The sequence below is a fragment of the Ursus maritimus genome, unplaced genomic scaffold (genome assembly GCF_017311325.1).
Source record: "Ursus maritimus isolate PB19 unplaced genomic scaffold, ASM1731132v1 scaffold_3, whole genome shotgun sequence".
Classification (NCBI taxonomy): domain Eukaryota; kingdom Metazoa; phylum Chordata; class Mammalia; order Carnivora; family Ursidae; genus Ursus; species Ursus maritimus.
In genome coordinates, this window is record NW_024425563.1 from 83,675,261 (window position 1) to 83,699,283 (window position 24,023).

The window sequence follows — 24,023 nt, forward strand, 5'->3', positions numbered from 1 at the left end:
ACTAATTGCAAAGCTAGCTTCAGAGTCATCTTTCACAAAAATAATTTTCATTTTTTTCCCTTCCCTCCCCTGAATAATTTTCATTTCTGCCAGGAACTAAAATTAAGGGAAAATATTTCTAAACTTTTTAAAAGTTAATAAGAAAAAGAGAAATAAAACTAAAATGTCAAAACTTCTCCCCATTCTAGAAGCATACTCACCGCTGCATCCTGCTAAATACACATAAATACCGACATCTCCATATTCTTTTACAATCTGTAATAATGTTGAAATAAAGTTTAGTTTCTCTCGACTCTGGGCCCGAGGCAAGTCTCTTTCTACAGTATGTGTTTAGTGACACAAGACGCGAGTTCATTCACCTGAGCTGCTTCACTTCAATAATTACACATCTTTGAGCTCCTCGTTTAAAGCTAATTTTGTATTTCTCTTAATTTTTATATGGACAGTGACAATGAGGGCTATCAAAGAATTCTTGTTGAATTTTACGGAGGTGTAATAAACGGATTATGGTACTGACTGGTAAAGAATCTTCTTGTAGAGCCATGCCCTGAAATACAAAGAGGCGACAGCTGGGAGGCGCGTCAGGGTCGGGAAGGGGGCAGCGGGTGGGGTGGATGCCACGGGCCTGCCCTCAAGCTGATGGGCTGTTGCAGCCGAGCCGTGCTTACATTGGGCTGCACCATACTGTGCTCTTTACTCTGGTATGGTTTTGAAATTTTCCACAATGAAAAGTTGAAGAAAAAAAAAACACAACAAAGAACTTTAAGAGTTGAAAAGGGGACCCTAGTCCAACTCTCTAATTTGACTGATGGCACAGAGCTACGAAACGACTCATTTAAGATGATGCTTACCCCAGCCAGGGTTTTCACGCCAACAGAGTCAATGAAGTTGACCTGTGTAAAATCCAGAATGATGGTGTGGACGTTATCCCCTGGGGGCATGAATCTTTGCAGTTCCTCAGGGAGTGTGCTCTTGATGACTATTGGGGGATATTTTACTTCATCATCCTCTTCTTCAGGCTTCGTGGCATCTTCTCCATCGACTTCTGCATCCTGTCAACGGGTAAACCAAACCAAAAGTCTATGAACGGCTCATGGGCTGGTTCTGAAAGAGATTTACGAGGGAAATTAGTCCCCCTCCTCTCAAGCTGCTGACTCCGCCCGACGTCTTCTAAAGCATTTGCCATATCCCTGCCTTTAACGTGACAGAAACGATGTGTACATAATATTCAGTTTTAGCTCGGTTTCTTTTCTCCTCTTCTTCCTCTTGTTTTTGTCCATTAAAACTCACTCTCTTTAGTCATCATATCCAATTTCTCCTCATTTCTAAAACAGTTCTGTTAACTTCAGCACAGCCACAAGTTACCATTAGCTTGAACAGCAAAATCCAGCCTTTGAGGGTTATTTTTTTTATTGTCAGCTGAGTGAATCTATGACAAAGTACCCACGGTACAATTTATTAAGGTACTACTGGATGATCTTCATTTTTTTTAAACAGTGTTTTCCGGGGCTCATAGCCCTACTCTTTTCAGAAGCATTCTCATAACTGACCTCATCATGTATCTTTAATATATAAAGGATACTTCAATTGTCTCTGAGCTTTCCTATTTTAGGGGCTCCCTGCTAAGACTTCAATCATGAGGGGCGCCTGGGTGGCTCAGTCGTTAAGTGTCTGCCTTCGGCTTGGGTCATGATCTCAGGGTCCTGGGATTGAGCCTGGCATCGTTGGGCTCCCTGCTCAGCGGGGAGTCTGCTTCTCCCACTCCCCATGCTTGTGTACTGTCTCTCTCTGTCTCTCTCTCTCTGTCAAATAAATAAAATCTTAAAAAAAAAAAAAGACTTCAATCAAGAATGAAGGTGGGGGTCGGTGCAGATCGAGAGAGAAGGGAAAACAACGTGAAGAGACCACCTACCACTTTGACAACGTTTGCATTGGCCACGTTTGCATTTCCAACTTCCTTAGCATACTTCTTCATGGCCTTTCTTCTCGCTCCCATTATGACTGCTGGGTTCACTCCAGTCTTTACAGAAGAGGAATACATGCATAATCACTTCTTGGCGCCCAGGAACCCACCCAAATGCGATAAATCTTCAAATCTCCCCATTGGACTGTTTATGATGCCAAGTTATCACCCACCTCTTGCTCCACCTTTCCCTAGGACACCCTGAGCTGAGTTACTCCCGCACTAAAGGAACATGAGTAACTCTCCTTATTCTTATGTGCATTTAGCAGGATGCAGCAGTGAATACACTAAAGGGTCAAAGACAATTTTTAAAGGAGTATTTTTCAAACATACTCTCCGATTCTTATATTTAAGAGATTCTGTGGGTTGACTGGGAGGTTTTCTCATACACTGGGCAGTGTGGGGTCCAGGTTTAATCACGACCAAAGGAACCCACATGATCCGAAGAGTGAGATAACTAAAATTACTTTTTCACTCTTTTTCTTAAAAATTTTTTGAAAAGGTAATATGTGCACATGATAAAAGGGAATGACTAGTGGTGTTAGTGGTATTGTTTGCACAACAATGTGGATATACTTAATTCCATCTGAATGGTAAATTTACTGAAAATGGTAAATTTTATGTATATTTTACCAAAACGCAGAGAGAGAGTATAAAAGATATATCAAGACATTTAAGTGTCCCTCACATTCCTCTCAATCCACAGGTCCCCTCAAAAATAATCAATTTCTTGCGACTCACCTTTCTTTTCAAAGCACTGCTATATAAGTCGCTATTTGCATAATAAATTGGGGCATTTATTTGGAATATTTTTATTCCAGGAATTTCTTTCACCTGAGAAATAAAATGTTGTGAATTTAACACACGGAAATATTTCAGGGTCAAAACTGCACCCGCCTCCCTCCTCCAGCCTGAAAATCAACGCAGAAGTTGCTACCGGCCCTCTCGCAGGCCCTCTCACCGTGTTTAGATAAAATTCTGTCACTCTAGCCTACCTACTGTCCTGGAGGAAGGAGGTCTGAGAAGAAAGCCTTTAATATGCATATCTCTACATTTCTTTTAAAAGTCTTTGTTTCCTATTCACTATAAAACACAAAGAAGGAACCAAAAACTATTACAAACAGAGAAAAGAAAACAGGGAGGGGAGGCTGCCCCTCAGACTGTGAGGAACAGGCGGTCCACGTGGAGTGAAGAGAGGTGATGTTGGTTGGTTCCTGGAATGCAGGCAGGAGCTGAAGTAGACCCAAGTTCAAGAGAGTGAATGTTTTAGCCAGAAGCCTCAAAGAATTCTAGAATGACAAATCCAGCACATAATTCATTAGGAGGAGGAAAAATGAACAATCCTAGTAACAGTCTCATTTCCTAGTAGCTTATAGGGAGTCTGAGAATTTCTTCCCAAACATAAAGCAAATCAAAGAGACAAAACTAATTTTAAAAGGTTCTGTACAAGTCTTCTAGGTGTCACCTGAGGATATTCAAAATCAAGGGAATTTGAAGGCATAAGTCGTGCACGTACAAACTACCCTCCCAGTTTCAGTATTTGGTAAATATATACTTTAATTCCAAGAATATCTATTTATTCCCATTAAAGAAAGAGGAAAAGTAAATATGAGGAGGTTGAGTAATTAACGTAGAGTATGAACTCCAGAACTGCCTCCAGACAGTAAACTCCAGTTCAAGCTTTTTATTCTGACCGCGACACCTCCCTCCTTTTCAGCCCCACTTTTTGTCCTGTGTAAAAATAATAGTCAGCTGATCCCATGATATGCTTACAACCATTTACTATTTTTTAAAAATTTTTAAAAGATTTTCTTTATTTGGCTTACATCCATTTAAAATGAGAAAAAAGTCCTACCTCTTCATATGCGTCTATATCGATATACACATCCGTGTCGGGAAGCTGTCCAAGGACTTTGTAGCTGGGACTAAAGACAGAGGGACAGGGTGTTAAAAGACCATTGTTTTGAGGCCCAGTATGTGATTTAAACAGGAGGTTTTGCGTGTTTACATGTCATGTATGGACCTTCTAGTGAACTCAGGAATACTCTTTGCAGAGGGCTTCACATGGATACATGCCCAGGGCCATTCCCGGCACGCCCCCACACCCTGCCCCACGTACACGCCCACATCCACACACCCTTCATACACATGCATGCACGCGCGCACACACACACACACCCCTCACACACACATACACGCTGCACAATCTGGTCAGGACAAAAGACTCGGGCATTTAAAGCTGGGGGCAAAAGTGAACGGTGCAGAGTTCAAGCCATGCCAAGGAATGTGTAACTCAAATTCTCATCCACTCCATAGAACTGTCTTCCTACTCTTATTCTAAATCAGGGGAGGAGATTTTCTTTTGGTTTCTAATAAGAGGCTCTGACTCATGGGGGTGGTAGTCAACTGAAGGTGTGGGAAGAACACAAAAAATCTCATTAGCATAGAAAGAAGTTTTCTTCAGTTTGGTTTGAATAGATTTTAAACATTATTTTTCGAGAGCCCTCCCCTTTGCATAGGATAATCTGGCTCAAACTGGATACTGTAATGCTGACAGATGTTACTGCCTGAGCATCTCCTATTACCTTATTGTAGCCTACACACGAGGCTTATTTCTGCTGTTGTGTGGATGAGAAATTGAGGCCTAGTGGAGCGAGCTGTTCAATGTCAGAGGGATCGGCAAAGCCAGAATATGGCTCAAGGTCTTTGAGTTGACAGTCCGTGGACTTGCTGCAATGCCCTGGTGCTTCGTAGCAGCTATGCGCCCGTGCTCTGTGAATCAGAATCTATGATATGAATGTTAGCTATATTCTGGGGGGATTCCCTCAAAAAGCTTCCAGAGAACACACAGTATGTGCCCGGTACTGGACTCTGGGAACACCGCCTTCACAATCAAGACGCTCACAGTCTAGGTGCTTCTGTTGACAAATACGATATATTTAAAGTCAACACTGCAATTTCAGGCAGGACAATCACATCCATCCCAATTTGTACACTCACCTCTGTGTTCTGTAAATCACAGTCAGCAGAGCAATGATCACAGCTGTAATCAAACCATAGTCCAATCCCAGGAACAAGGAGGAAACAAAAGTGGTGAGCCAGATGGTCTACACGAAAGACAGAAAGCTTTATGTAGAATCACGCTAAAAATGATGGCACTAACTTAGCTTTCTCAAATTTTTACCAGCCCTCGTCCATGTGTTGCAATGACATATGAACCTAACAATCACCTTTGTTACTTACCAGTTCTATTTTGCTCGTTCTCCAGAAAAAGGGGAGATCTGAGAATTGCATAAACATTCCTTTCAGGTTGACAATCACAATGGCCGACAGCACAGCCTGAAACAGAGCACATCACGCATGCCTCTCCTCTCGTGTCCAGAGAGTCCCTTCTGCTGGCTCCTCACTGCCACGCGGCCCTCCCCATGTCCTCTCCCCACTCACTTCCCACACGGCAGTGATGGTACGTTTTGAGCGATGAGGACCTGGTTTTCAGGACTTCCTCATATTTACTTTTCCTTTCTTTAATGGGAATAAATAGATATTCTTGGAATTAAAGTGTATATTTACCTGGTTAGCTAAAATGGGCCTTGGAAAACCAGGCTTATATACTAGTAGCAAGCCTCCATGGTGGTCAACAGGTTCAGAATTAAACTTGGTACCCGAGGAATCATTTCACCCATGGTCTTCCTATACCATGATTTTCTCCACTCTATATTGTCCCTGATCTCTGCTAGATTAAATAGATCGGCGAACAAATGTCTTCGGAGTGAAGTCCATCTCAGATTTTTTTTTCAAGATTTTACTTATTTGACACAGAGTGAGCAAGCAAGCAAGTGAAAGACAGCACGCAAGCACAAGCAGGGGGAACGGCAGGCAGGGGAGAAGCAGTCTCCCTGCTGAGCAAGGAGCCCGATGTGGGGCTTGATCCCAGGACGCTGGGATCGTGACGTGAGCTGAAGGCAGCCACTTAACTGACCAAGGACCCAGGTGCCCTGCCATCTCAGATTTTTAATGGAAGTACAAGGTCATAGAAGATCAAAGAGAGATGGGACCTTGGAGATGAATCAGTCCAAACCCCCACTTTGCAGATAAGGAAACAGAGCCCCAGAGATGTTGAGATGGCTTTCCCAAGGTCCAGATTGTGGGGCAGGATGGTAGATTGTGAAGCGGGATCTTGGTCCCAGCCTTGGACCTTTCTTACATCACCCTGACAGGGTTACAGTAAAAACCCATGAGATGGCCACAAAAACAAACAAACAAACAAAATAGTAAAATCTCTACACATGGAAACAGCTCACACCAAGTCCAAACTACACACCTGGGGTAATGATTCAAAGAGGAATCCAGTGGCTAATATGACCAGCAGAATCATTAGTGAGGCCAAACAACCCGCAAGCTGAATGAGAGAAGACACACGGAAGGGCTTTTAGGAGACGCGAGTAAGAGGCGGGGCAAAGGGTGGTCTTAGTCTTTTGTTAGTTACTGCGGGAAGATCTAGAAAATACAGATTCAAACAAGTCATCAAAATCATTACATAAACCCGTAACTCCTTCCCACTCCCTTTCTGAAGTTTTGAGTTCTCTTATAGCTTTTAAATAGAGGCTGAAATGATTAAAAACCCTGACAGAAATGCTCTTGCCAGGGGTGAGGGAAAGGAGCTAATGACCCAAGACCCACAAGGGCCAGAAGCGTCCAATAAGACTCTGCCGTCCAATGTGGCAGCCACTAGCCACGGGCAGCTATGAAATTCTTAAAATTAAAATTAAGTACAACTAAAAATTCAGGTCTTGGTTACATTTCCCACATTTCAAGTCTCAAGGGCCATGTGTGGCTAGTGGTTGTCATACTGGGTGATGCAAAACAGTGACATTTCCTGGACGGTGCTGGCATCCTGACCATCCACACCCCGTCTCAGGCTTTCAGGACAACATCCTACGTCTGAACTGTGAGGTTTACTGGCAGCAGGGAGTGCTGAATAATTTTTGATTTAACTGGAGAATATACCTCTTTCCTACAGATTCAGGTCCTGTGATTTGCTTCAACCATTCATGCCCTTCTCTGATTCACTACACAGCTCCCTGGAGCATCAGTCTTCAGTCAGAGGAGCTTTGTTTGGGTTCAGAATAGAATCAAGGGATTAAGGTAAACCACCCCAAGTCACCGGTCCTCAGAGGCCACTTGTATACACACCTGCGTCTTCCCTCCAGTTCCCTCCTGAACAAGGCTTCGAGACAAGGAGCATGAAATGGAGAAAGTCTGGAAGAGTGAGCCAATGGAATTGCACAGTCCCAGGGCAATGAGCTCCTTTTCCATGTGGAAACAAAGCACACAAGAGGTCAGTCATTCTTCAGGAAAAACAGGCATGAAGGTCCATTTAAGACACATTTTCAGCTGGATAGACTGTCTCTTCATTCTCTTTCCAGATACAAGTTTGTTTAGCATGAGTTTAAAATAGGGATTCTTGAATAAGATGGGAGAAAAACACTTAGAGCTTTTGTTCTGTCAGAGGTAAAAAGCTGCACTCACTACCTTGTCCCCTCTTTCCCAAACACACTCTTATACAATTTTTTTTAAAGAAAACTGTAGCAAAAAGGGACAACATATTTTTGTTATGAGTAAGTTATTGGTGTATAGAACTGTTGGCATCTTCTAAATGCCTGGACTGTTGCTCCTCAGTGAGTGCACGCCAGTGTCCTCCTGGGACAGTGAGTGAGTCCTGCTCTCGGGGCTACTTCTGGTCTTCCTAGTTGGATCACTGTGTCTTGCGGGAATGTGGAGCATTTAATCTTCTCCTAGAAACACACACTGTGTTAAAGCACACAGTGTCATGCCAGAATTATGGCTCACGGTATTCAGATTAAATACCTTATCTATAGATAGGTTATAAAAGGAGGTGGCAGGGCACCTGGGGGGCTCCGTCGGTTGTGTGGCTGACTCTTGATTTTGGCTCAGGTCGTCTTGATCTCAGGGTCATGAGATCGAGCCCCGTGTTGGGCTCTGTGCTGGGCGCGGAGCCTGCTTAAGATTCTCTCTCTCCCTCTCCCTCTCCCTTTGCCCCTCCCCCTATCCTTCTAAAAAAAAAAACTTAAAAAAGAGGTAGCAAAGACTATAATGTGGAGTTTGGGTGATGAATCGCATATCCAAGTTTAATGAACAAAGAAAAGTCTTCCCAGAAATGGTTCTAGAAAAACATTAGCTTCTCAGGCTGTGAGCTTTAAAAATAGGGATGACATCTGTCAGAGTATGGCAAACTGAAAGCCTCACATCAAAGGTTACCTCTTCCTAGCAGGACCCCTACCCGTGATATAAGGTAGGACTGTACCTCAGTGCTCTGATGACCTAATGCACATATAAAATGAAAAAATTGTAGTGTTGAATAAATACATGTTTCCAATACCCCCAACATCAAACTAGAAGTTTTTCTAACAATACAGTGAAATCCAAGTCATTTGCCTTCCGTAGCGCAGCAGGATGATTATACCATAATGAAACATCTGCAGGAAATGAATGATTTTTTACCTGATTGCCATCAACCTGGTAGCCATGTTTATTTGCCAAGGTCTTGGCCATTGAGATGGTCACTGAAAATCCAACAATGGCTATGGCGATAGCATCCACGTATACAAGGTGGAAGAGGCTGGTGTCCGGGTTGGCTGGAGGCAGTAGCCTGAAAGGTCAAGCTGACTTTAACCCAAGCGTGTGACCACTGGGAAAAAAACATGCAACTAGAGGGGAGCATTCCAGAAGAGCATCACCTGCAGATAAGGTGATCAATGCTTGGATATTTGTTTGCTCTGGTTTGGCAAAAAGGAACACCCTCTTTGACACACATAGATTCTTTTTAGGGCCCAACCCTAGAGCACTGGCTTTCTACTTGAATGGGTTATCAGCAGACATCAGATGCCATTTTATTTAGAAAGGAGTAACCTCATACCTCATGACACCCTCGTGGTAGGTGTAAGTAAGACACAGAACAGGAAGAAGAGAGGGTCAGCGAAGGGCTCAGATGGCACAAGACATTTGAACCAAAGTCTGAGGGCAGGGAGGGTGTTCAGCAAGGGCTGTCTTAGAGGAGAACTACTGTCCAGACTGCTCCCATTTGTTATTTCAAGTAAGGGCTCTGCTTCCCAGGATCCCTCAAGGTGAGTTTCTAACACGGGAAAGGAGAAGATTATACTCTTTAGGTCTCACCTGGTAGTCCTGGGAATCTGGAGAGACCAATGGGGAGCCCAATTTTTGTGGTTCATTCTTATAGTTTTGAACCCTTGTCCTAACGGAACAGAATAGGGATTCCCTAGAATGGTATCGGGTAAGGGGCACCAGAGGGTTTCAAAGACACCTGATTCAGTTCAAGGCATTGGGTTAAATAATAACAATCAACTCATATATCATATTATTCTTTTTTACAATAACAACCATTTATTAAGTGCTTCCTCTGTGCTTATTTATCTCTGACAGCCCTGTGAGCTAGGCACCACTATATTGCCCAGTTTACAGATGAGGAAAATGAAGGATAGGAGACTAAGCCACTTGTCCAGGGTCCTATGGCTCATGTACAAATGGCCACCAGTACAACAAAAACCACGAAGAACCTGCCTCTCTGTGCCTATCTCTCTGACTGTGTCATATCACAGTGACAAAGGGGATGTTTCAAGTTCTGGGGTAAGGGAAAGGGAGGGGGAGAAGGAAAAAAACAATCTGAACATATATTAAGCCTACGTTTTGTGCTATATGCTTGCCATATGTCATCTCATCTGTCCTCACAGCAATCCTCTTAGCTAGCTGCCATTATTATCGTAATTAATAGGTAAAAAAACAGATAATTGCAGATGTTAAGTTATTGGCCCCAGATGGAGCAAGGAGTCAAACCTAGGAGGTCTGCCTGCAAAACTTAGTGTCTTTCCCTTGCACGTTGCTACAGAAGCACTAGCCAGAAGGGAAGTCCGAGCAGCAGATTTGGGACCGCAGAAGAACAGGAGAAAAGAATGTATTTTGGAATGAGTTAAGGAAAGTAGACCAAGATAAAGGATATATTGCTGTGACTGGGATCTTTAAGAGTCAACTATCACTTTCTGGACACTGTCCTGTGTGCATATTTGTGTGTGTGTGTGTGTGTGTGTGTGTGTGTGTATAGGTAAGTGTGGTAGTTTGCTTTCAAATATGGCTGCCAACAGTTCCTCCCATACTTGTATGTGCTCTCCTCCCGTGTAGCGGGGGGATCTGTGTCTCCTCTGGTGAATCTGGGCTGGTCTTGTGATTTGCTTTAGCCAACCGAATGTGGGGCGGGTGATGCTGTATGAGTGCTTTTAGCAGCCTAGCACCTTCTGCTTTTCTGTCTTGTTTCCCTGAGCCACCACAAAAGAGTCTGGTTATCCTGCTGGAGTCACCATGTGGGGAGAAGATGCCGGCCAGCCCTCCGCCATTCCAGCCCTCCACCTGACACATCAGACGTGGGACTGGGGCCCACCAGGCACACCTTCAGACGTTGGCACCTGCCTGAGAGACCCCAAGTGACAGCAGGAGACTGCCAAGTTCCTTACCTAGACGGTGAATTGTGAGCAAATAAATGGATGTTGTTTTAAGACATTGTTTTGGAGCTGTGATTCAGCAGTAAGACTCACAGATAACTGAAACGGTAGGATTGTATGTAAATATAGGTAGTTAGGTAAGCGTGATTTGTTTCCTGCTTGGTTTTGGGCGAAGTTCCAGAAAGGGTAGCCAAGTTATGGAAAGGTAAATTTTTTTTTGCTTTGTTTTTTGTGGTTTTGTTACTGTTATTGTTGTTGGTTTGTTTTTTGTTTGTTGAAGTATGGCTCTCACACATGGAGGAAAAGCAACATATTTGGGTACAGTGCAATAGGGAAAGGAAGGTACTGGGCAGAAACTGGTGAACTGTATGCGAATTTTTAAAAGGAGAAATCTAAGTTTAAGAATTCACATTTCATCAAATTATTTGTAATTAGTTATTGAATAGAATTGTCTATTGGATCTAGCCAAAGACTAATGCTTTACACATGACTAATTATGTTAGAGACCCAGGTGTGAGGTAATGGAAACAGCAAACCATGGAGCATTGGACGACTGTATTCTGGGTCCAGGCTGGGACTCACCAGTGAGCCACTAAACCTCATCCACGTCTTTCAAATGTCGCCTTCTCTGATAGCCTACCTAACACAGCAACCCCAGTCCCTCCCACCTTTACCTGCCCTCCCTCTTCTTCACAGCACTTCTCACTGTTTATTCTCCCCTCTCCCTCCTCTCCGCCGCTGGAGAATATAAGCTTCGTGAGGGCAGACAGTTTTCTGCTTGCATGGCTGCTTTTGTTTTTAATTGCTGTGGCCCTGGCACATAATAGCTATATGTTAAACATATGCTAAATAAATGAACTTCCTTACCTTGTAAAATGAGGATAGCATATATGTCAATAGTGTGACTGGGCGCACCAATGGCGATGGTGGGTAGAAGAGTATTTTATAAATTGTAAGTCCAAGTAGAAAAGCAAGTGTCACTACTGGGTTATACCTCTACACGGAATCACAAGTAACATGTTCATGACAGCAATCCACTGTTTTGAAGCAGAGTGCATGCTTCCTCCTTCAACACCTGTTCTGGGTGGGGGGAGAACTCTGGCTTCACGAGCAACTCCTGGCCCTGCGCTTCCCAGGAGATTCTTAGATGGCACCAGAGGCAAGGCCTGATGCACGATGCCAGGTTCATCAACGCCCAACATCTGGGCGAACACCTGATTCTGCTCATCTGGAAAGAGAGAAGAGGATGGCAAGAGGAAGAGACAGTACGAGAGACAGGAAGACAGAGACACACAGAGAGATGCAGAGAAGCCTGAGCACTTCGGAGAGGAGCAGACTGAGATGAGAAGAGAGGCTCATAGTTATTCCAGCTCCTTCAAATATAAAGAGAGTAGTAAACAATTTTAATGTAGAGTTAGATGAAAGAATACCAATCAAGCAAAGAAGAGATGATTTGAAACTAGAAAATCTGTTGAAATAATGAGCCACAGAGCTTCCAATTAGCATGTCTTAAATGCTTCCAGGCGGATGCATGAGATCCTGTGGCTTCCCGGCTGCTCTTGAGACCGGAGGCGACAACTGTGCTAACCTGAAAGGGGAGGAGACTGGGGCTTTAAGAGGATAAGTGACTTGCCTGAGGTCACCCAGCTAGTGTCAGGCTAGATTTAGGTATTTTGGTTTTTAATTCCCACGCCACCCGAAGAGAGATTTGAAACACCAGCAAGTGCTAAACAATGGGAAACAAAGAAAATACTGCATACCACTGTTGGTGGAATCGCTACGGGACATAGTATGGGAGTGCCTCAGAAAGTTAAAAATTGAACTGTCTTGTGATCCAGCAACCCCACTTCTGGGTATATATCCAAAAGAACTGCTGACAGGGTCCTGAGGACATATTTGCACACCCATGTTCATAGCAGTAATATTCACAGTAGCTAAGAGGTGGAAGTACCCCAAAGGTCCATTGTTGGGTGAGTGGATAAACGAAACGTGGTATATATACATCCAGTGAAATTTCATTGAGCTTTAAAAAGGAAGGACATTCTGTCACTTGCTACAATACAGATGAATTCTGAGGATATTATGCTGAATGAAATAAGCCAGTCACAAAAAGACAAACAGAATTCCACTGCTGTAAAGTACCAAGAGTAGTTACATTCAGAGATAAAGAATGGTGGTTGCCAGGGGCTGGGTGGGGTGGGGGGAGGGAGAATAGAGAATTCTTGTTTAATGGGTACAGAGTTTCAGATTTGCAAGATGAGAAAATTCTGGGGATCCGTTTCACAACAATGTGAATATACTTAACATACTGAACTGTACACTTCAAATGATGAAAATGGTATATTTTCCATTATGTGTTGTTTTTTTTTACAATAAAAAAAAAAAACCACTAAAACCCCAAAAACCCAAAGCCTCAGCTAGTTGATACGTAGGAAAAAATAAAAGAGATTTTTGATTGTAAGAATGCTAAAGCAGGAGTTAGAAACAACGATAGGTCTATTGATTATTCAAGTCACACTGTTACTTAAAACGGTTTTCCTACCCCAGAGGAAGTGTCCCGACGACATCCATGTCGTAGGATTCTTTCAGGTTAAACCCAGCTGAAATGCCAGTCCCCATCACCACCTAGAACAGACATAAATCCGAATGTGCCTTCATCGATGGTAATTCAATCGCCACAAACATGAGCTTCAAACGATGTTTGGCTTGTTCTCACTTTCAACTTCCAGTTTTAAAAAACAGAATTATAGTTAGCTTCTAGCATTTCTAACTTCTGATGGCCCTTCCCCTCCCCCCAAATTAGAATGGACTCTACAGTTGCCTGTGGCCTGGCATTCTTTCCTCTTTATTTTGTTCTGTTCCCTGCTGAGGTGTTTGGCCTGCTGACGACAAACAGGAAGAGTCCTAAAACCTTCTAGGAGTTGCCTCTGCCCTTCTGACTAAGATGGCGTGAACAAAGGATGTTGGAGAGTGTATTGTCAGGGGGGGGTGTCCTGACAGCGTGTCATCAGAAAAGGTATGTTTGGACCCACAATCCTGCTGATGCTGTGTTCGCGTCAGCAGCGTCAACTGTGGCTAGAGGCCTCCACCAGCCCCACAGCGGTCTCCCAGCTCAGCTACACTCGGGGTCACAGAACGCTGTTGTGCGTAAGTGTTCCTGGACGGTCAGGACACAGACTGAGTTGGTGTGTAAAGTACACCCCTTTCTGAAGTGCAACGGGAACATAACAGAAGGAGAAGCAATTTTATTCATCTTGAAGAACTATTGCTATCGAACTTTCTGAGTGGGTCGTCCAGGGGAGAATGAGGGCTGGCCAGGGCAGGGAGCCAGTCCTCACTGTAGTGGCTGCCGTAGGAAACCAATAAGGCAAATGTTATTAATAAACCATTGTGGTCATTTAAGAACATAATAGAATATATAGTAGCTCACTGCACGTGCATTATTTTTATAATAGTTGCTAAGTTGTGAGATGTAAATATGTATTAAGTTGTAAATATGTATTAACTACTTAATACTGTTAGGTATTTCTTCTGGCTTAGGAATGCCAGGAACCAAGAAAGTCTAGGAAACTTTGTCTCTTTTCAAAATGGAAACAGCTCAATTTCTTTAGGTTATTGAAGTTGCAGGTGTTCATTATAAAACAAGTAGCCAATAAAAATTTTGAGGAAGAAAAATATTCCATAATCTCATCACTCAGAGATAATTCATATTGCAGTTTTTACGGATGGCCTTCACCTAGACTTTGAAAATCATCCCTGTCTACGCTCTCCTAGATTTCCTTTCCTTTTAGCATATTTGTGAATGTTTCCCTTGACACATTCTACCCTTCTCTTGGCAGGACTGGGAGAAAAAAGGGAGGGACTCCCTGTTCCTCCCCTGTCCAAATCCCTCACCAGAACAGCGAGGCATCTGTGGCCAAAGTTGACTTACCGCAAAGAACTCTAAAGGAATGGGTGCCGGTAGTTTCTCTTTAAATCTCTCATTAAACTCCTTGCCACCCAACAGCAAACCAAAAACCATCAGCCCGACGCCTAGAGAACACACGTTGAGGTTTTTAACATTCTGCAACACAGCAACCGTACTCTGTAACACAGTGAACACTGGACGTTTACATCGAGCAGCAGCCCCTGGGTAGACAGAGACGCTCGTGGAGACACCGGTGAGCTAACTCACACTAGCCATCCCGCCACCGCGCATTCCTAGTTGAAAGTTCTCAGACTGAAATCTCTCTCTCCCACCAATCAGGAGGCATGTTTACCCAGTCATACAACTTTACAGTTTTCATTCTTTTTTTTTTTCTAGAGAGAGAGGGAGAGCACGAATGAGCAAGCAGGGGAGAGGGAGAGAGAGAATCCCAGGCAGAGTCCGCGCTGGGCTCCATCTCACGACCCCAAGAGCATGACCTGATCTGAAATCAAGAGTCAGATGCTTAACTGACTGAGCCATCCAGAACCCCTGTCGTGGTAATTGTTTTCCAACAATCTTATATTACAGTGTTCTTTGATTCTGTAACGGCTCAATGTAATATTATCATACTCAGAGAGGTACCCCTTAAGCTGAGTCCTGAGCATGAGGAAAGATTAGGGGTTGATATCAGCAAAATAATGCAAAGGTAAATACACAGAGAAGTTTTTTGGAGGGAAAAGAGGGAGAAAGTCGTCCAGGTCAGCACAGGAAAGAGGGAGCAGGTGCACTTCAAAGGCAAGAGAGTGCTAAAGTTTGGAAGAAGCCCAGGACAGTTAGAAAAGAAAGTCTCCGGGGTGCCCGGGTGGCTCAGTTGGTTAAGTGTCTGCCTTCAGCTCAGGTCACAAGGCTGGGGGTCCTAGGATCAGGCCCCAAATCAGGCTCCCTCCCTGCTCAGTGGGGAGTCTGCTTCTCCCTTTGCCCCTCCCTCCCTGGTGTTTTCTCTCTCTCTCAAAAATAAACAAATAAAATCTTAAAAAAATAAAAAGAAAAGAAAGTCTCCTACTTTTATCCTAGGGTTGCAGTCTCGGCACCCCAAATATGGTCAGTACTCATCTGGCCCCTGGGAGAGTGGGCTACACTGAGCCCAGGCTACACACCTTGCCTGTTGATGCCTACAGCACACTCAGGGGCTGATCTCTTCTTTTTCCTTTGTGACAAGGCACTGAGAGAAATCTCAGTGTAGGAAGCATGTCACTGGCTACTATGGGAAATGAAGAGTTTAGTTATTTAAGGCATGTTCCTACAGTTTGATCCCATTCTAGTCCATCGAGGACTCAATTTAAATGTCATTTCCTTATAGTGACTTTCTTAGACCCCTAATCGAAAGATCTCCCTATTTACCTTTCACAGCTGCCTGTACCTTTCCTCCATAGCACGGAACACAGTTGGTAATTAATTACATATTTATGCAATTAATGGTTTACTATCTGTCTTCCCACGGACGTGGGCTCCAAGAGGGCAAGGGCCGTATCTGCCCGCTCACTGCTGTGCCCACCACGGTGCATGGCACACAAACGCCGGCAAAGGCCATCGGTCCTTCGGCCCAAGGCTAGCTTTAGCAGCATCGCAGAGCTTCTGGTAGGAAGTGTTCAGCTGTCATTTGACTTTAGTTATTTCATCATTTCCTCTTTATGCATGGGATATTAAGAAGCAGGCTTTTTGTTTTCCAAATGTATGGGTGTTTTAAAGCTACATTTAGTTATCAATTGCTAATTACACTGCACTGTGTGAGAAAACATTGAATTTTTAGAATTTGTGATCAGTTTCAACATGATTAGTTCTCAGCATTGTTCCCTATGTGCCTGCAAGTAATTTATATTTTCTCTGAGCTGGGTGCAAGCGTCCACATATATTTTATTCGATTCAATGGGTAATCGTGTTAGTTAAATCTTTTACAGACTTTTTTTTTTTTTTTTTGCCTGCTGGAGTAAGCAGTTTTAGAGAGAGATGCATTCTCCCATGACGCCTTTAAATTATGTTAGCTCCCAAAGAGAACACAATTTGGTCTTAATAAAAAGCAGTCTCTTCCCGTAATTAGGGTGAAGGTGCGGTCACCAAATAAAGGCCTAATAAAAAAATTCCTTGTGAGGCATCACCTATTAATAAAATGGGACTTTAAGGTTTAACTCCCCGTGTAGGGTTCTCAGAAACGTCTTAGAATAATGAGATCTTATCCATTTTACTGTAATTCTTGGAAGAGTGAGCATTGAAGGTGACAGGGACACAGAAGAGAAGAGGGGGGAAGAAGAAGGGAAAACAAATACCAGGAAGTTGGGAAGTAGCTTACTTACGTACACCACCGAAAAGATCCCACTGTACCGCTTGGTTTTCACTCCAAACAGGTATTTCAACATGGAGGTGAAGACGTGCACAGCGGCCGCGGTGGTGAACCCCCGGACCAGGGGCTCGGTGAGATATATGGCCACAAATCCAAACCTACAGACACCTAGGCAAAACTATTTTTTTTTTAATGACAAAGAAACAAAGAAGTCACGTGATAGATCAGGAAGCGAAAACCAACCAGAAAACACACAAAAGTTCTTTCTGGACCACTTTCTAACAGGACAGTCTTGCCCCTGCAGCAGTTAAGTAGCTCACAGGAGAAACGCTGGTTGTACAGAAAATGGGAAGGTGTGGAGCGGCCTGGAGCCCCACGGGGCTCTGGGCACACTCGTACTTTCCCTGTTCCTCAGGACTGGGGCGGGTTCAGTCAATTGCCACCTCCTGCTCCTTCCAAGCAGTTAAGAGAGGCCTCTTCCTGATCGATCCTGCTTTTTTTTGCCTTTGGAATCTCAACGGAAGCTTGCTAGCTCCTCGTAAATACCAGCTTAAGCCGGGTGTGCCGTGGGGCTGGTGCTCCTGAGCGCTTTGAACCCGGAGCTCCAGACCTTTGCTGGCTGGACCCTGGCAACCACGTACACCAGCCACGAAGGCTCGACAGATATTTATTCAATGAACAAATGAGAGCCATTTCTCCACCTGTGAATAGTACCTGGATGATTCCCGAGAGTAAGGTCACAGACATGGCGACTTTCACCCTCAAGGCATCTCTTGCTTCCGTACCATTGGTTGCATTTACTCCTCCTGGAATGACTATATCGTCTGGTACTAATCGAACGGCCACACCGCCAATCATCAGGCTGATCACAGCAAATGGACCTGACAGAATGAAGCATTAACTGAGGCAATCATTTTTGGTGTATCTCCCGGGGTTGTTGCCGAGGGAGACACGGGTGAGGGTCAATAAAGCATCACTGACATAAAACTGCACTGCTCTCCCTCGGCCTTCCGCCCCTGGGTTATGTGTAAGCTGTGTATGTACACATCGCATTCTCTACAAATGACCACAAGGATATCTTCCGCCCCATGGACTCTTCCAGAACCGGGACACCTGCCCATTAAGAAGTAGTCTAATTCCTCTCTCCTTCAATCTGGGTGGGCTTGTGACATGCTAGTCGCCAAAAGAATGCAGCAAAAGTGATACTGTGCGGCTTCTGAAGCCAGGTAACAGAAGCGGATGGCTTCCATATCTGCACTTGCTTGTGCTGGGCCCGAGGGCGAGCAACCTCCATTAGGACCCAGTGGAGAGAAGGATGGAGAGGGAGGGAGGGAGGGAGAGAGTAGCTGCTCCAGCTCCCCCTCTGACTCACAACTGCCTGACAGACCCTGAGAAGAGCGCTTCCCAAATCCTGACCCACAGCAAATCTGCAAGATAATCAAGTAAATATTTTAAGCTGCTACAGTTGGGGGGGTATTTTTTACCCAGCACCAGACACTGGAAACAGTGTGTGTGCGTGTGTGTGCGTGCACACGCGCACTGCTAGCAGCCTCGTGCAGCACCAACACTGTTATGAAGTCCATATAAATCTTATCCTAAATACACTGGGAAAAATCATGCATAATTCAAGGCCTCAAATAGGATGAAAACGCAATACATGCATAGTACTTAGGAACATGCAGTAACACGAATAAAAGAAAACGAAAAACCAGATCCAAGCAAACTGTATCATGAACTAAAGTACTTACTCCCCAGATTTCAACAACTGCTCTTCTTACAGGAGAAAATGGTCTTTTTCTCCCCGTTATGTCAAGATTATAAGAAAACTATTCATTCTGGAAATCTGCGGAGAGTCTCTTTTTACAAAGCACCTAGTGCGTATGCAGTAACCAAAGTTTCTATGAAGTGGATGTTGTGAGAACAAACACGCAATTTCTCTGGCACACTGCAAAGCTGGAAACCCACACGGAACGGCACTAACATAGCAACTCTAAGCTTTTACCGATGGATATGTGTCTGGAGGTTCCCAAAAAACAATACATGATAACAGGGTAAAATGAAGAGTACAGGCCAAACACCGGAGGCACAGCAGCTAGCATCGCAAAGGCTAACCCTGTGGGATTGAAACCAGACAGATATGGAGAGATCATTAGAAGGCAGAGGGTCCCGTGTACTTCTCTCTCGGCGCTTTAGGAGGAAGCGGTGAAAGGCACGGTATTTTAAGCAGATGGGTCTTAACCTGCCCACCCTGGCACCCCAATCCTACACCCAGGCTGAGACCGGTTTCCCCGTCATCTCCTCTTTGCCAAGGGGTGGGTTTTTTTCTGCTTTATTCTTTCCCAACCTAAAGAAGGGCAGAAAGTCTTAGTTGACTGGTGTAGCTATAATCCGTGTTGATGGCCAAATGTTGGCTGTTTCTCTAAGGGGTGTTTCTGTGGGTTCGTTGCGGATTCCTTTTCAATAAGGAACTCGCAGTTTCCAGTTCTTATACCTCTTCCAGGTTCTCTCTGCGGGCATATACTCCTCCGTAGGCAGTCTTCTTGGGCAGGCACCTTTCAAATGAGCCAAGCCTTGTTACCTTCCAGAGCACCCACTTATCCAATGGGAAAGCACCTTTACCCCAAGAAACTTCGGAAGTGCAGGCCACGCCCACTGGAGGGCTTTCCATTCTGCCTACATGGGCAGTTTATACCCTTTTACCCGTAGATTCTTTTTCTTGCAAGAATTAGGCAGCAAACCCCCAAACTCCAGAGGACACATGTCTAGCGCTCTGAGTCGTTCTCCTGCAGTCACACCTACCTTGACTTTAGAGGAGGGGAAATGTATAGCGCTTTCACCTCTCTAGAAAATTCTCACTCCAGATTTATTATCATATCCCTGGTCCCCGAATATATCCTGTTGAAGTGATGCACTAAAGAGATGGTTTGGTGTCATTTACTCATAGTTTTGCAGAGATGGTCTGGCATCCTCTTGAGAATGTGGAGACTATAAACACCCCTTGTTCTCAGCTCAGGGGGCTCAACCAAATATCTGGGACAACTAGAAAATTCACTTAATGCATTGTTATGTTGTGAAGAAAAAAATTTTAGCCGAAGAAGAGGTGGGGAAGCATCCCTATTTCATATATAATAATATGGTTATCTCAATGTTGTCTTTTTAAAAAAAAACAAATTTCTATTTTTTAATTTTTATTTCAAAGGAACACATGCCTATGGTTTAAAAAGCCTAACAGTACCAAAAGGCTCTGAAGAAAAGCAGGCTCTCTTCTGCCTTACCTCCAGGTTCTGCTCCCCAGGGGTGCTCACTTCCAACTTGTTTAGCTGTTTTTCTACCATTTATCTTGTTTCTCTAAATCGACAGTTCTCAACTGAGAGGATTTTGCTCCCCTCCCCCGCCCCCCAGGGGACATCCTGGCAATGTCAGCAGACATTTTTTTATCATCTTGACGGAGGGTGGGGGCTGCTCCTGGCACCGTTTGGGGCTGGGAAACCTTGCTCTAAATAACGTGTTGGCATGATTCTCAGTTTATCAGTTTCACATGTTAACTACTGACTTCCTAGTTTTTCAGCTTTCATATCATAATTATGTGACTTTTTTTTTTCCTTTCTAAGAAGTTTTGAGATCTTCTCTCTATCCCTGGTATTCTTTTTTTTTTTTTTTTAAAGATTTTATTTATTTATTTGACAGAGATAGAGACAGCCAGTGAGAGAGGGAACACAAGCAGGGGGAGTGGGAGAGGAAGAAGCAGGCTCATAGTGGAGGAGCCTGATGTGGGGCTCGATCCCATAACGCCAGGATCACGCCCTGAGCCGAAGGCAGACGCTCAACGACTATGCCACCCAGGCGCCCCTATACCTGGTATTCTGATATTTTATTATGGTGTGCCTCATTTTATTTTTTATTTCTTCTGCTGGGTACCTGGTGGTTTCTCGCAGTCTGAAGACTCATGTATTTCAAATCTGAAAATATTCTTTGATGGTATCTTCCCTTCTGTTTCACCTCTTCTTTCTGGAACTGCCAGTACATGTGTGACGAAACGCCAGGACTGATCCCCTGGTGTTCTTGTCTCGTCTCTCTTACTGCGCACATATTCATCTTTCTCTTCTACTTCCAGATTTCCTCTATCTTCCAACCCTTTGACAGAGTGTTTTATCCCAGCTATCATAATTCTAATTTCCATGATCTCTTTCTTGTTCTCTGAAGGCTCCTTTTAAAATTACATCCTGGGGCGCCTGGGTGGCTTAGCCGGTTAAGCGACCGACTCTTGATTTCAGCTCAGGTCGTGATCTCAGGGTCGTGAGATGGAGCCACGTGTGCGGCTCTGTGCTCAGTGTGGTGTCTGCTTGAGATTCTCTTCTGCGTCTGTCCCTTCCCCTGCTCACGGTCTCTCTCAAAATAAATAAAATCTTTAAAATCACATCCTGTTCTTATCTAATGGATTCAGTATGTTTTTATAACCTGCTGAGAATACTACAGAGCAGATAGGTCTTATTTTGCCTTCTCCATTATTTATGTGCCCAGTGAGTTCCTTCTTTCTATTTGGTTTGTTTTCTCCCTTGAAGCTTCGTGTGCATTCGCCCCCTTTATTTACTGGTGAGCTTTACTGTATGGCAATTGGGGGACCAGCCAGCATCTTGTTTGGGGAACCCCCAGTTGTCACTATAGCTTTGTTTTCTCTGGAGATGGGTCGTTTGCCTTGGGCTGCAAGTCCTCGCAGGCTCTTTGGAGCTGCTCAGGGCAAGGAAGAGCCTTTGTTAGTGCACAGGTCAGCGTGTAACCTCATTCCTCCTGACATCTTCCAGTGTTTTCACCTGCCATCCACTGCATGGGATCGGTGGGGACCTGGGTGGGCATGTGCTTGCTGTTTATTATATAGACTTTCAAACAATCCTCTTGCTTCTAGCCCTCTGCCTGACTCTCACCTTTGACAATCCTTGGAGCTGCCCATTTCCCAACGTTCTGCAAGGCAGACACCCAAAAACCAGCTGGTTTTTTCCACTCTGATAATTCAGTTGTCACTCATCTATCACTTGCCTTTTTTTTTTTTCCCCTGCTCCACGGCATCTGCTCCCCCATTTTCTTTGTCCTTGCTACTTTACACCATTTCCCTCTCCTTTACCATCATTTTAGAGGGATTTTAAATTTAGAGACAGAATCATGTATTCAATTAAATTCATGAATCCATTAATTGAATGCTTAACAAAGTCTTTTTACTAATAATTCACCAACCTCAAGAAATTAACTTACTATCTCTTGGATCTCTATCTTTGCTACATTTTGTTTTTCCTATTTATCTATCTTCGTTGACTAGTAATGGGCAGAAAAATACCTTTTCCATACAAATTTGATTGTAGGATGACTTACATCTCTTAGTGTTCAACCTACTGGATCATTCTTCTTCTTTTCTGTAATACCACAGGCTTCTGGTTCTCCTTTCCCCTTTCCAGATGCTTCTTTTTCAGTCTCTTCTGCTGGTTCCTCCTTCTTTATTTGGTCTTTAATATTGGACAAAGCTTGATCCTGGCTCTCTTCTCTTTCACTCGCATTCTTTTCTTGGGTGGCCTTGTCGTGGCTTAAATGTCCCCTGTATGTCAAGGATCCCCAAATTGACATCTCTAGCTCACAGCTCTTTTTTTAGCCCGTTATATTTTAAATATAAATATGCAATATCTATTTGTCTATCTCACAAGCATTTCAAATTTAACATATTCAAACTTACCTCTCAAATCCATTCCTCCTGCAGTCTTTATTACGTCTGCATTTGGCACCTCCAACCCTCAGAGGTTAGAACCAGAAATCTGAGAGTCATTCTTGACCTCCTTCTTCCTCAATGTCCCCACATCCAAATCATTGGCCCAGAAACCTTAAAGTAATTCTTGACATGCCTTGCTTCCCCATTCTCCCCTCAATTAATCCAACAGCCAATCTGGCTGATTTCACCATAAAATATAGCATGTATCTTTATAACTCTTTTAATTTTTTTTTAAAAAGATTTTATTTATTTATTCGACAGAGATAGAGACAGCCAGCGAGAGAGGGAACACAAGCAGGGGGAGTGGGAGAGGAAGAAGCAGGCTCATAGCAGAGGAGCCTGATGTGGGGCTCGATCCCATAACATCGGGATCACGCCCTGAGCCGAAGGCAGACGCTTAACCGCTGTGCCACCCAGGCACCCCAACTCTTTTAATTTTTATCACCACCACCCTAGTTCAAGATGGAAGAATGCTAACAGGTCAAAAATAAATCTGTGGAATGGCATTTTAACCTAATTTGGCACAACCCTGAGGTCTTTTCTGAAGTATTATCTTATACGGGTTCACTGCAATCACTTCCTGTAGCTTTATCTGTCCCACTTGACTGTTTGTTTCACTTATTTCCCATTTCAGATGCTGAGTCGCTGTGTGCTCCCCTCCCTGCCCCCACCTCTGCCTTTGAACCTGTCCCCTTCTCTGCCCTTGGGGTGTTGGTGCCAAAATGGATGTGAAAAACTATCCTAAACCTGGTGTAAGGCTTTTGTTTAAAAGATTTGGTATATTAGTCACTTGGAAAATTAAAAATGCAGCGAATTGATCATTAGGGGAAGTGATTTTTTTTTTTTTGACAAATTGATCATTTGGTAATTAATTTTTGGGAAACTGGAGAAGGAAACAGATTCTTGGCAAACTGACCTAGAGGTTGTTCAAGCCATTATCACCTTTTGCCGACACTGAGTCATTGTCACCTCTAATTGGTCTCCCCACTTTCATTCTGGTACCCCTCCCACCAAGCAAATCAATCCCCCCCCTCAACAGCAGTCCTAGAAACCTCTTAGAAAGAAAGAAACCCCAAGTGAAAGCACAATGATAGGTTTCAGTGCCCTCAGAGTGGAATCCAAAGAGTGGCCAACAAAGCTGTGCAGACCTGCTACCGCCCACCTCGCTGGCCGCCGGCCCCTCACTCCCTACACCCCTAGCAAGCTGCTTTTCTATGAATTCTTCAAACCAAGTCTTCAAATACTCAATTCTTTCCCTGCTAAGTGTCTTCACACATGCTATTCCTTCTGCCTCAAATGCACTTCCTCTCATTCCTTACCTGCCCCCTATTCATCCTTCAGGGCGCAACTCAAATCTCTCTTAAAGAAGTTTCTATGACTTACCTAGTTAAGTTAGGTTCCCCTATTACTACCTTCTGGTACCCTGTATTTTCCTTCACTGTGTTTAACATCATTTGTAGTTAAAATTTATATGTGCTTTCTGCCTGTTTGGATAGTTAGTTCCATAAGGACAAGGAGGGCTGGAGAGATGC

At 43.9% G+C, this 24,023-nt stretch overlaps 1 protein-coding gene across 7 annotated transcripts in view; it reads right to left on the bottom strand.

The window, feature by feature from the left end:
* Positions 1 to 24,023, bottom strand: part of SLC26A5 (solute carrier family 26 member 5) — a 75,562-nt gene that overhangs the window by 7,481 nt on the left and 44,058 nt on the right. The window contains exons 5-20 of one of the 7 annotated variants that reach the window (XM_040644342.1): positions 18,742 to 18,852; positions 17,454 to 17,620; positions 16,753 to 16,917; positions 14,426 to 14,578; positions 13,037 to 13,119; positions 8,486 to 8,633; positions 7,157 to 7,270; positions 6,285 to 6,362; positions 5,207 to 5,302; positions 4,964 to 5,070; positions 3,819 to 3,888; positions 3,082 to 3,252; positions 2,705 to 2,797; positions 1,913 to 2,020; positions 852 to 1,052; positions 201 to 255 (exon numbers count right to left, since the gene is read on the bottom strand). In XM_040644342.1, the coding sequence (XP_040500276.1) occupies positions 201 to 255; positions 852 to 1,052; positions 1,913 to 2,020; positions 2,705 to 2,797; positions 3,082 to 3,252; positions 3,819 to 3,888; positions 4,964 to 5,070; positions 5,207 to 5,302; positions 6,285 to 6,362; positions 7,157 to 7,270; positions 8,486 to 8,633; positions 13,037 to 13,119; positions 14,426 to 14,578; positions 16,753 to 16,917; positions 17,454 to 17,620; positions 18,742 to 18,852 (1,920 nt within the window). Of the gene's footprint in view, positions 1 to 200; positions 256 to 851; positions 1,053 to 1,912; positions 2,021 to 2,704; positions 2,798 to 3,081; positions 3,253 to 3,818; positions 3,889 to 4,963; positions 5,071 to 5,206; positions 5,303 to 6,284; positions 6,363 to 7,156; positions 7,271 to 8,485; positions 8,634 to 13,036; positions 13,120 to 14,425; positions 14,579 to 16,748; positions 16,918 to 17,453; positions 17,621 to 18,741; positions 18,853 to 24,023 lie in introns of all 7 variants that reach the window. The other 6 variants (XM_040644343.1, XM_040644345.1, XM_040644344.1 and 3 more) reach the window with 6 other exon arrangements.